At 38.3% G+C, this 13240-nt stretch overlaps 1 protein-coding gene across 1 annotated transcript; it reads left to right on the top strand.

Moving 5' to 3' along the window:
- The first annotated feature begins 9430 nt into the window (after window positions 1-9430).
- Window positions 9431-12815, top strand: LOC117700260 (secretoglobin family 2A member 1-like). Its single transcript, XM_034492185.2, has 3 exons — window positions 9431-9567; window positions 11562-11749; window positions 12748-12815. The coding sequence occupies exons 1-3, from the start codon at window positions 9510-9512 to the stop codon at window positions 12787-12789; spliced, it is 288 nt and encodes a 95-aa protein (XP_034348076.1). The 5' UTR covers window positions 9431-9509; the 3' UTR covers window positions 12790-12815.
- Window positions 12816-13240: the final 425 nt, after the last annotated feature.

The following is a 13240-nucleotide window of genomic DNA, read 5'->3' on the forward strand; positions in this document are numbered from 1 at the left end:
CAAAAACAAACAAAAAAAACCCTTTACTAAAGTTCAAAGCACATATTGCAATTCACACAATAATAGTGGGAGACCTCAACACCTCACTCTCAGCAATTGACAGATCATGGAAACAGAAACTAAACAGAGACACAGTGAAACTAACAGAAGTTATAAACCAAAGGGATTTAACAGATATTTACAGAACATTTCATTCTAAAACAAAAGAATATGCCTTCTTCTCAATACCTCATTGAACCTTCTCCAAAAGTGACCATGTAATTGGTCACAAAACAGACCTCAAAAGATACAAGAACATTGAAATCAGATCACCATGAACTAAGGCTGGTCTTCAATAACAACAAAAACAATAGAAAGCCCACAAACACTTGGAAGCTGAAAAATGGTCTACTCAATGATAATCTGGATAGTGAAGAAATAATGAAATAATATTAAAGACTTTTTTAGAATTCTATAAAAATGAAGGAACAACATATCCAAACTTATGGGACACAATGTAAGCAATACTAATAGAAAAACTGATAGCTCTGATTGCCTATGAAAAGAAGCTGGGGAGAGACTACACTAGTAGTTTTATAGCACAACTGAAAGCTCTAGAACAAAAGGAAGCAAATACACCCAATAGGAGTAAATGGGAAGAAATAGTCAAACTCAGGGCTGAAATCAACCAAGTAGAAACAAAAAGAACTATACAAAGAATCAACACAACCAGGAACTGGTGGGGTTTTTTTTTTGTTTGTTTTTTTGTTTTTTTGTTTTTTGTTTTTTTTTTTTTTTTGAGAAAATCAACAAGATAGGTAAACCATTAGCCAGACTAACCAGAGGGCACAGAGACAGTATCTAAATTAATAAAAATCAGAACTGAAAAAGGAGACCTAAAAACAGAAACTAATGACATCTAAAACCTCATCAGATCATACTACAAAGGCCTATACTCAACATAATTGGAAAATCTGGATGAAATGGACAATTTTCTAGACAGATAACACGTACTAAAGTTAAATCAGGATCAGATAAATTATCTAAACAGTCCCACAACCCCTAAAAAAAATAGAAGCAGTCGTTAATAGTCTCCCAACCAAAAAAGTCCAGGACCAGATGGGTTTACTTCAGAATTCTAACAGACCTTCAAAGAAGACCTCATGCCAATACTCTTCAAATTATTCTACAAAATAAATACAGAAGAAACACTACCCAATTCATTCTATGAAGCCACAATTATGTTTACCTAAACCACACAAAGGCTCAAAAGAAGAGAATTTCAGACCAATGCCTCTTATGAATATCAATGCAAAAATACTCAATAAAATACTTGCAAACAAGATCAAAGAACTCATTGAAATGATCATCCATGATGATCAAGTAGGCTTCATCCCAGGGATGCAGGGCTGGTTCAATATATGGAAATCCATCAACTTAATCCACCATATAATCAAACTCAAAAATAAAAACCACATGATCATTTCAGTAGAACCTGAAAAGCATTTGACAAAATCCAATATCACTTCATGATAAAAATCTTGGAAAGATCAAGAATTCAAGGCCCATACATAAACATAGGAAAATCAATATACAGTAAACAAGTAGCCAACATCAAACTAAATGGAGAGAAACTTGAAGAAATCCCACTAAAACCAGGGATTAGGCTGTCACTGTCTCCCTATCTATTCCATATAGTTCTTGGAGTTCTAGCCAGAACTATTAAACAACAAAAGGAGGTCAAAGGGATACAAATTTTATTTAAAAAGAAGTTAAAATATCACATTTGTAGATGATATATTAGTATACTTAAGTGACCCCAAAAATTCTACCAGAAAACTCCTACAGCTGATAAACAACTTTAACAAAGTGGTCAGATATAAAATCAACTCATACAAATTAGTAGTCTTCATCTACTCAAAGAATAAACGGGCTAAGTAAGAAATTAGGGAAATGACACCCTTCACAACAATCACAAATAATATAAAATATCTTGGTGTGACTCTAAGGAAGTAAGTGAAATATCTGTATGGGAAGAACTTCAAGACTCTGAAGAAAGAAATTGAAGATCTCAGAAGATGCAAAGATCTCCCACACTCATGGATTTGCAGGATTATTATAGTAAAAATGGCCATCTTGCCAAAAGCAATCTACAGGTTTAATGCAGTTTCCATCAAATTCCAACTAAATTCTTTATAGAGTTGCAAAAAGCAATTTGCAAATTCATTTGGAATAACAAAAAATCCCCAGGATATCAAAAACTATTCTCAACAATAAAAGAATTTCTGGGGGAATCAGCATCCCTGACCTCAAATTGTATTACAGAGTAGTAGTGATAAAAACTGTATGGTATTTGTATAGGGACAGGCAGGTAGATCCACTAAATCAGTTTTGCCCTTTTCTTCTGCTCCAGGTCACTGATGAGAAGGAAAATATCATAAATCACTCTGACATTAAATAAAGCATTCATGTGTCATTAAGAATAGGTTTTACACCTCTGGCTCACATGTTCATTTTTTATGCTGGAACCAATTTTGTTTATCTACTCATGGTGTCATTCAAGAAAAACGGGTGCAGAGGTACAGATCAGACACATGGTTGAAAACCCAGCTTATCTTAGTTATAAGCAAAATGGAGAAAATAGAAAGACAAAATAAAAAATAATGAGTACAACAAAAGATAATTTTAATTGAGTCTAACATAGATTGGAAATGAGAGATGATCCCATGTTAAATTAACCATGAATTGTTATTTGTTGTGTGGATGATTTGCGACACTATTTCCATCATTCAACTCAAACATAATTTGCCAAGATCAAATTAATTATCAAAATAATTCAAGAGATGACAGGAAGATGACTGTGTACACTTAAACAGGGCTGGTGTCCTTCAAGTCAGAGTCAAGCAAAAGACATCAAAATTAATAGATGTATTAGGAAAATAATCTCACACTCAATATAGTTAAAGTAGCTAAGAATAAACTTCAGTGAGAAAGCTACAAAACCTCTGTAATAAAAATGTAAACCCTGAATAAAGAGGTTGAAGAAGACACTTGACAGTGGAAAGATGCCCCATGCCTATGGAACAGTGGAATTAATATTTTGAAAGTTTGCATTGCCAGAGTGAGCTACTGATTCAATGAAGTATCCATAAAAATAGCAATGACTTATTGAAACAAATGGGGAAATATATAAAACTTCACAATCCCACTTAATTCTGTGGTTCTGGGAAACAGACAAAGGAAAATACACATACAAGGCCAGAATTCTATGACTTACAACTTCAGTCCTTCATTTTCCTGTGCAGTCTTTGTGTGTAGCACAGGCTACACATGAGCAGATGATCTTTGTGCCTCTACCTCACATATGCTGGCTCATAGACACAGCTACCATGCCCAGCTCTGTTAGAATAGACTGCAGGCTTTTTGGTGTTTTTGATTTTCAGTGCTGGAGATTGAACCTACAGCCTCAGAAATGATAGGCAAGTACTCCTTCACTTCATTCAGATGTGCTCCCCAGACCCTATTACTCTGTTGGGGCAGGTAGATGCCTGGTTTTGAATTCTGAAATGTTGTCTGAACATTCCACACTCAGAATGTATTTATCCATTGAGGAGTAAAGAGGAATTGATTAAGGACTAGAGTGGAGTCTGGCAGGTTCTACAGTGGGATTTTCTGCAAGTTGCTTGGCCTCACAGCCTCAGTTTCCACTTCTGCAAAGGAAATTGATGATATTGTCCACTTTATAGCACTCAGGTAAAAAATAAATGCATTAAACCCAACCAGAAGAAAAGTTGAGATGTGGCAGCAAATCTTGACAGTTCAAACCAACATATGTGACTGAAAGGAAAAACAAAGTAAGTCAAGTGAAATTAATCACCTCTTTCTCAGAGAAGATCAAATTAAATCTTATCTGTCAACAAGGACTAGTTGTTTATTCTAAATGTTCAGAAATGTGCTTAAATTTGGCTCTAGGTTTGATGGCTTTTCTCTGCCTACAGCTTAGTTACTCTTCACTACTTTGATTTTCATGGGTATGATGAACTGACTATTATGGTGGTAGAATTCTTAAGTGACTATTGGAAATATAATACATGTGTCTGGTAGATTGGGACAAATATCAATCATCCCTAAGATCTCTAAAATGGCCCTACACTCATTAATGGGTGTGTTGAAGACATATATGTTGAGAGAAAATCTCAGGCATTCTTTTGCCCTTGCTTTTTCAAATTGGAAAACATATGATCCAAGGGAACTTTGAAAAGAATCACCTCAAATTGCTAGTGTCCACACAAATTGATATGTGTGTGTGTGTGTGTGTGTGTGTGTGTATGTATGTATGTATATAAAGTTCTCAATTCCATCCCCTTTATAATCATTCTTACAATAAATTACCAAAGCCAGAGATATACCCATCCTCAAATAAACATTTACCATTTTTCAACCTTTTATGATTGTCAACTAATACTAATTATGTACCTTTGTAGTGTGTGCTCCCATACCTTTGAATACATGTTTAAAGTGGGATATTACCACTATATTCATCACTTTTCATATCTGTCAGATTTAATAAAATTCCTGACAGAAATAGTTTGTATAAATGAATTATTTACCTTAGCTCAAAGCTCCCAATCAATTTTTTTAAGTTTATTATGATGGGAGGAGATTAGGGGAGCCAAGCGGTTACATCACATCAGGGCAACAGTAAGAAAAAAAGCAATGCTGACTCTATTTTTTTCTTTTATTCTGCCCAGGACTTCAGTCTAAAGGAAGGGGCTGCTAACATTTAAGGCAAGTCTTCTACAACTTGTTCTAATCACTCATTTAATGATTGGATTGTTCATTATCCTTGCAAGGAGTGAAATTCAGCAAGAGATGACAAGAGCTAAAGTAACCTGTTTATAAAACAGAGTATATAGGGCACAAGTCATAAAAAGTCAATTATCATGTATTCAACTTTTCTTGACAGATAGCTAGATGTGGGTGAGAATTTTGCCTACACATCACAGCTTTTTCTTGATTACTTTCTGCTTGACCATATTCTTTGCCCACTATTGCACCCATGGTTTTGGTACTGTGGTTCCTAGGGCTCGCATCTCTGCCAATCCTTCCTTCAAGTGATCATTCTTGGTTTTCAGGGAGTGGTTCCCTGAATTTCAGTTTATTGTTGAGCTTTCTGTGACTATTATCTACATTCTCTGTCTTGCTTTCACAGCCACAGGTGAGTTCTGAAAACAAAAGGGCATATCCTTTATGCTAAAAGTGATGGAAGCACCTCACTTATGTGTGCCCAGGTACAATGCCAAGCATTTAAGGATGAAAGTTGTCTCATGTAAAAATCCATATTGATGGGGTAGGTAAAGAAACACTAAGCCTTACAACCTGAGTTTTATCTCTGAGACCTATATGGTTGAAGAAGATAATTGACTCCAAAGGTCATCCTGTGGCCTACAGAATATACTGTGGTACACATGAAAACACTTTAAATAAATAAACATAACTGAAGAAAAAGGAAAGAGTAAATTCATATGGTCACATTGGGGAAAGAAAACTCCAAGATCCACCTCCAGTACATAGACAGGGCCTCAAGTGTAGGGACTGGGTTACTAACCCACAGTCAAAATTCCTGGCCCAGAATTGTTCCCATCTAAAAGAACTCCAGGGACAAAAATGGAGAAGAGACTGAAGGAATGGCAGTCTAATGCCCAGCCCAACTAGGGATCCATCTCATGAGGGGACACCAAGACCTGATATTACTGTGCTATGATGTGCTTACAAACAGAAGCCTCGCATAGCTGTCCTCTGAAAGCCACTACCAGCATCTGACTGAAACAGAAGCAGATACTTACACCCAACCATTGGATTGAAGCCAGGGACCCCTATGCTTGAATTAGGGGAAGGATTGAAGAAGCTGAAAGGGAGAGCAACCCCATAGGAAGACCAACAGTCTCAGTTAAACCTGACCCCAGGGAGCTCTCAGAGACTAAGCCACCAACCAGGAACTGAACCAACCCATGGGCTGAACTGAGCCCCTGGCACATATTTAGCAGACTTCTGTCTGGTCTGGCCTCAGTGGGAGAAGATGTGATTAATCCTCAAGAGAGTTGAGGCTCTAGGGAAGGGGGATGTCTCGTGGAGTGAGGAGCACCCTCTTGGAGGCAAGGGGGGAGGAATGGGATGAAAAACTGTGGGTTGGGGGACCAAAGTGGGTGGCAATGACTGAAATATAAATAAATAAAGTAATTTTTTTAAAGATTCATGTGGTTTATCCCAGGTAATCTTGGAAAGTATCCATCTGTCCATCATGCATCTGTGTTTAATGAGCATGTAACTAAGGGCGTCTTCTCTGGCATGAATCCAGGTTTATTGCTGTATGTATTCCTATGAATATTCTCCCTTGTGCCACTTTGTTTTGTTTTGCTTTGCTTTACTTTGCTTTGCTTTGTTTTGAGACAGGATATCACTGTGTAGCCCTGATTATCCTGGAACTTACTCTATAGACCAAAATGGACCTTCAAACTCAGAGATCCACCTGCCTCTACCTCCTCAGTGCTGGGATTAAAGGCGTGAACCACCAGTACCCAGCCAAGCACATCTCATTTTAATGATGGAGAAGGCAACATAAAGATAAAATGTGAAATGTCAACATGTGGTATTCACTCCAAAGGGCTAAAGGACATCAGGAAATTTGGGGAATGAAATAAGATACCACCTACGCTGATCCCACAATCACAACATAGAAGGTGAAAGTTGTTCTTTAGCTTGTTTTGCTTTACAGGGCCTCACATTTGAGTTCCTCTTAACTCTTAGAGGGCTTTTCAGATTTGAACTTAAAAACTATTACAGAGGTAGTGAACACAGCTAACATTGTGAAATAGACATGGTACCTTGAAGACTACAGTGGAATGCTACACCCAAAGTTCTGTAGCTAAAGCTTATTCCAAGAGCAGTGATAGTGTGTGATCTTTATGGAGCCTTAAGAGGTGAAATCCAGTAAAAGGTTCAGAGGTTACTGTATGTTGCCCTTGAAGGCAATTATGTAACCCTCAGCTTGAAATTCAGTCCCTCTGTTTTGAAATTTGAGTTATTCATATCTCATGAGCTACTCACACATGCCATCTTATGTAATCTTCATCATGAGAGAAATGAGTTTGACCTCTCAGTTTTGGACACTTAACCACCTAAACTATAAGACAATTAAAATTTTATTTTCATAATAATAACCCCCAGACAAGTATTTTGTTATAGTATATGGTATGTTTCAAAGAAAGCATTTAATTTGGCACTTGTTTATTGTTTTGGAGGTTTAGTCCATCTCTATCATGGCAGGGAGCATGGCAACAGGCAGGCAAGCATGGCACTAGAGCAGTAACTGAGCCCATATATTGTATCTTCAAATTGGAGGTAGAGAGAAAGCAAAACTGAGCTTTTAAAACCTCAGAACTTTCCCTAGTGACATACTTCTTCCAAAAAGGCCACATCCACTAATCCTTTCTAAACTGCCCACCAATTGAAAACCAAACATTCAAATATATGAGCCTATGGAACAATTCTTATTTGAACTTCACACTCAAACTGTGTACCCAAAGTACAATACTCAACTGAAGACAATGACTGCCTTTCTCCAGAATCTTCCAGTAGAAAATAGTTCATCAGGGCTGGGTATGGCACAGTGAGTCTTGCCTGACTGATGCTAGGTCTAGTTTTGTACAGGCCTACTTAAAGTAACTGCAGCTGCTGTGAGATTGTGATTTGTGCAGCTGTGTTGTGTTCATAACAGCATTTCATAACATTCCTCCCTATCGTCTAGCTCTTATATGTTCCCTGAATTCTGGTCTAACTCTTCCCTGAGTCTTAAAGGAGTTCATACAAATGTCTTCTTAGGGCTAAGCACTCAAACAACACTTATTCTCAGCACTTGAAAGGTCATGAGCCTCTGTATTCACAACAGTTCTGTGCAGAGAAGCTTCTGTGATTAAAGATAAGCGTAGCATTTGTCTGTATACATAAGCAGAAATATTTAGAGGGCAGTTTGGCACTATGTAAATGCAGCTAAGCAACAACAGTCTGTTCCTCCCTAGGGGAAAAGATCTCCTCAGCCATTGGAGGAGATCTATTGTGTTTACAGTGCTAGACATCAGTTTCTTCTGTGGAACAAACCTGAAATCCAACCCAAAGAGTGATTAGTTACCATCACAATAGTCATGCCATCAGTAGTCATACATCAGTGGGCCCATGTTGCCTGACTGATTGATTGGTATTGTAGTTCATAGGTCACACCACTTGGCAAGACTCTTGAGGTTTGAGTAGTATTACTACTAGATCTTCCTAAGAACTTTGGTTAAGTTCAGCAGTGAATATGTCTGACCCTAGATTTTTCTTTATAGGCAGATTTTTAATTGTTAATTCAAACCCGTTGCTTGTTGTGGGCCTATTTTATTGTCTTTGGTATAATGATCACACTATAATAGGTCTACCTTAATATGTTACTTGATCTTTTTTCCCTTGCATCTTTTAATATTCTTTTTTGTGCCATATGTTTGATGCTTTGATTATTATGTCACTGGTCTATATAGTGAGTTATTGAGAGATACTATATGGGTGCAGTGAACTGAACTCAGTTCCTTTGCAAGAGCACTAAGTACTCTTAATGGCTCAGCCATCTCTTCAGCCACAGAAACTCCCATTTATTAATGGTTGTCTTATAGTATGAAATGTGACAGATTTTTTTTACATACAATATCTGTTATCCTGATAAAAGCTCATCATAGTGTCATTCAAACCCCCATTTTACCAATGTCTAAAATAAATCTTATAGAGAAAAGCATTGTAATTCCTTCCAAGGACAGGACCTGAGGAGATTTTAGATTTCAGATCTTTTCAATAATGAGTTAAAATTGGTAAGCCCCTTCCCAAACTCGAAGGGATTTACAAAGGTTAACAAAAGGAAAGTTTGCCTTCAGAGTGAGTATGCCATAATGAACTCGTTCAAACCACTGAAATTAACAGAAAATGACAGACAAGGAATAAAGAAGCTTGAGGTTTGTAAGGGAGAAAAGGTAGACAGGAAAGAAAGTGAAGGAGGAAGAAAATGAAAGATGATATTATCAAGGCAAATAAGGAGAGAAAAGGATGAGCAGAAGGGAGGAAGGGAAGAGGGAAAGGATAACACCTTAATAATCAGAACAGCAGATGATTAAATCAACCCACAGTGCTTTAATCTGCATTGGACATTAGAAGCACTTGTCAACACTTTGCTGTTGCCAATTGTCAATACAGTGGCCTCCAGAGTCTCAAAAAAAAAAAAAAAAAACTGTTCCCTTGCTTTCTTCAATGAAATCAGTGTTCTTTGGCTCTTTATTCTTTTATGTTTCCTGGTGCAGTGCCATATTAAACATGTGACATGCATTCTTATTTATTGGATGAGACCAAGGTGGTTGCCTGAGCAATAAATAGAAGAATACAGGTCTCAACTCCAGAGTTTCCTGATTTCTGTCTTGGACAACAAACCAAACCACAGGGACTGCCTCAACATGAAGCTGGTGGTTCTGTTCATGTTGGTCACCATCCCCATTTGCTGCTATGCCAGTGGTAAGTTCTGCAGAGGGAAGAGTGCTTTCAGACCACACATTCTTACTGTGTCTTCCAGGAAGAAGTCATTGTACCTGAGCACTAGTGTAAAGTGTCTGACATAGTAACTCCATGGATCAACATTAGTGCAGATAATAAAAAGGGTATCTCAATTGTGGGTTTGATTCCTGTGTTGGAGCTGCATGTCACATGTCAATACCACATAAAATGCCCCGTTATGAAAACTTCTCTTTTAAAATCCATGGCAAGGCTCAGGTTTGATTATGAGATATTTCAGCAGTAAGGGGTGATGGTATAAATGTACTCCCATAACAGTGGACCCATATGGGTTTCCTGGAGGATGTATTCATGAGTCTTTCTAACCATGGAATGAAATGGGAAATTCCCAGTAGTGCTGCTTCCCCACTGTAGCATCTAATGCCAGGGTAAAAAGCTTGGACATTATGTGACAGATATATGAGAGATTGTTCTGAATTCTTTTAGTGTTCCTTTATCTACATGTTCTTTGCATTCATGCTGGTAGGGAGGGCAGCTTGCATTGTTTCTGGGGGTTTCTTCCAGTAATGAATAATGAACGCACTCCCACCAAAACCTGATCAAAGTACAGAGAATAAGTGACTGTTGAGTGCTCAGCCCTAACTGAGATATCTATCTCATATACTCCTCTCCAAGACTCAGGAAACACCGTGGAAATGGGGGATGAAAGATTGTAAGAGCCAGAGGTTGGGGAGAACTGCTGCAAAATACTGTCTTCTAGACATGTGGTGGGCTGTTGTACTGATGAACTGAGAGAGGAAGTGTTTGTTTTCCCAGTACTTTCACAAGATCAAGTTGATTAGGCCCTACCCCTAATGGTGAAGATTTGGCAAGTGATTGGCTGCTGAGGGAGGAAGAGTCAATTTTCTTCAGGGTTGTGGCTCATGGTAGGTTTCCCATGGTCACGTGGATGGCTTTATATCAGTGAAAAATGAGCAACAATAATTATACTCAGCATATTATTTTTTAAAACAAAGAAAAATGAGACATGAAGTTGTGAGGAGGATGATCAGCCATGAAATCATATACATACAAGTAACACTAAATGGATAGATAGATGGATAGATAGATAGATAGACAGATAGATAGATTATGGGACATGGAGGGGTTGGAGAGAGGAAAGGGAAGGGAAGAAATGATGTAATTATACTTTAATTTAAAAACACAAATTTAAAAATAAATATGGTCATCTGGGCAATGGTGGTACACATCTTTAATCCCAGCACTCAGGAGTAGATGCAGGCAGACCTCTGAGTTCAAGGCCAGCCTGGTCTGCAGAGTGAGTTCCAGAACAGCCAAAGCTACACAGAGAAACTTTGTCTCAAAAAAAATGTGATTGTTATAAATGGCCCTCATGCAGTGTGGTTTGTAGAGTGTACATTGTTTTTATTGCCTACTTTTACTTGGTACGGGCTGAAAAAATGTGAAGGGCTCAGTAAATTTTAAATAAGATTAAGACTCATTAATAGAACTAGTTCAAGTGAATCAAAGTAATGAGCTCCTTCCTGCCCCACTCCTAGCCTGGCTGCCTGAGGTCACTTCAAGTACTAGGGCTTCTGTTTATGTTGCTTTGTGATGCAGATGCTAGGAGTTAACAGAGCAATGTGGATAATATTTTAGATGAAATATTTATAGGATGTTTGAACATATTCCATGATGTACTCGAGATAGTAATGAAGAATGTTTACCGTGCCCAGCAAAACAGCCTGCCATCGCTTCAGTTTCCTTGTTAGTTAAGGTTGTGTGAGATGTGGCTTAGTTTGTGGTAGGATGTTAGGGGCAGACTTTGTTGTTTCAAAGTAGAATTTTATAGCCTGTATCTTCTGTCCCAGATTTGGCAATGCTCCATCATCATTGCCAATCTGTGCTTCCACTTGTACTCAAGGGCATGATTGTCATGATAGGCAAGTGCTAATGAGTTCAAACCTCCATCTACTACAAATGCCATGTCTTTCCAGGTTCTGGCTGCATTATTCTAGATGAAATTATCAACAAGACAATTGACTCGTCTGTGTCTGAGGACGAATATCTACAATTGCTTAGTCCATATATATACACACCTCTTACTAGAAATGCTGCCACGGAATTCAAACAATGTTTTCTAGCCCAGGATAATGCGACTCTGGAAAATGTTAACGTGATGATGGTAACTTCTAATTTGTTTTCTTTTGTAAACTGTAATGTGGGGGAAAAAAAGGCTTGGGGATCCCGAGGTTCCTCCTGCCATACTGTGGGTAGTCGGCTGGAAACGCTCTGGGTTTCTCCAGCTGGAAGTTGGGCCCGGCTGTTCATTAACTAAAAGTCTCTCCCTGCTCCTCACGGTTCCTCATAGCGGCGCAGCCCCAACACACGAGGAAGCCCTTGGGTTTCCAAAACTGGTTTATTCACATGGCGGATCGTGGATGGATCTGGATGCATACCCCTCAAACCCAGGATCGACCTGAGTTAAAAGGGGAGGGGAGAAGGGGGGAGGGGCTGGGGAGGAATGTTTAATTGGCTCCACCTCTGGCCTTCAGGTATGTAAATCTCTTTAGGGCCTGTTCACGCCCTCCACCTGTGTACATGACTGAAGGGTGGAGGTGAAATGGAGATTAGAACCTTGTGTTAGGCCCAACACTGTAATATCACTTATGTAAATGCAGAAGGAAATAACTAGCTTCCAACAGTTGTCCCCTGATTTCCACACATGTGTGGGTATACATGCACACCACACACAAATACACATACTAATTATTATACATTCTAAAAACTAATAAGAGAAAAAGGAACAAAAATACTAGCAATAAAAATTGATTTTAGCCTGTGACATTTTTTTTCTTATTTTATTAATTTTTTATTGGACATTTTTATTTATTTCCATTTCAGATGTTATCCCCTTTCCCCATTCCCCACTCCAGAAACCCCTTATCCCATCCCCCTCCTGCTTCTTCTATGAAGTGTGCCCCACCCATCTAACCACTTCCCCCTCCCCACCCTCAAATTCCCCCACACTGGGGCATCCATACAAATACACATACTAATTATATACAGTCTAAAAACTACTAAGAGAAAAATAAAAATAATAGTAAGAAAAATTAATTTTAAACCTGTGACTTTTAAGGCACAACTCTAAATTTAAGACATCTCCTTCTTTTGGTTTTCCAGGAGGCAATATATGACAGCAACAGCTGTCAAGAGTCGTCATAAACCTCCACAAGAAATCTGGCTCACAGAACTCCAGGAAACCTGGCAATGGTCACTCATATTGATACTGCAATTATAACTTTTCTCTCTTCATTCTTTATTTCTACCTATAAAGTGCAAGACAATTGTTGAAACCTCACGTGTATTTCTTTCTATTTTATTAAATTTACTGCATACAATTCTCTGTTGTGTTATTTCATAAAAATAACCTAAAAGAGCTGTTACTGTCTCACGCTTGGAAGTTTTACACACACATATTTACATGCATGCACACTCACAGTTAGCCATTAGGAAATGTCTGGGTGTGGGAGTGAAGAAGGAAAAGCACCTTCCTTACTGATTGTGAAAAAGCACCGTAGATGCTCTCTTCCCTCACCTTTGCATTCACTGCACATAGCCCTCCTGAGATCCTGGGGCTGGAAGGTTGGGAGGTGGGTAACACACCTGCTACAAC

Source organism: Arvicanthis niloticus, chromosome 1 (genome assembly GCF_011762505.2).
Source record: "Arvicanthis niloticus isolate mArvNil1 chromosome 1, mArvNil1.pat.X, whole genome shotgun sequence".
NCBI classification, from domain to species: domain Eukaryota; kingdom Metazoa; phylum Chordata; class Mammalia; order Rodentia; family Muridae; genus Arvicanthis; species Arvicanthis niloticus.

Coding starts and splice junctions, on each gene's coding strand:
- LOC117700260 (XM_034492185.2), top strand. CDS start 9,510: ATGAAGCTGGTGGTTCTGTTCATGTTGGTCACCATCCCCATTTGCTGC. Junction 9,568..11,561: donor CATTTGCTGCTATGCCAGTG/GTAAGTTCTGCA, acceptor ATGTCTTTCCAG/GTTCTGGCTGCATTATTCTA. Junction 11,750..12,747: donor AAAATGTTAACGTGATGATG/GTAACTTCTAAT, acceptor TTGGTTTTCCAG/GAGGCAATATATGACAGCAA.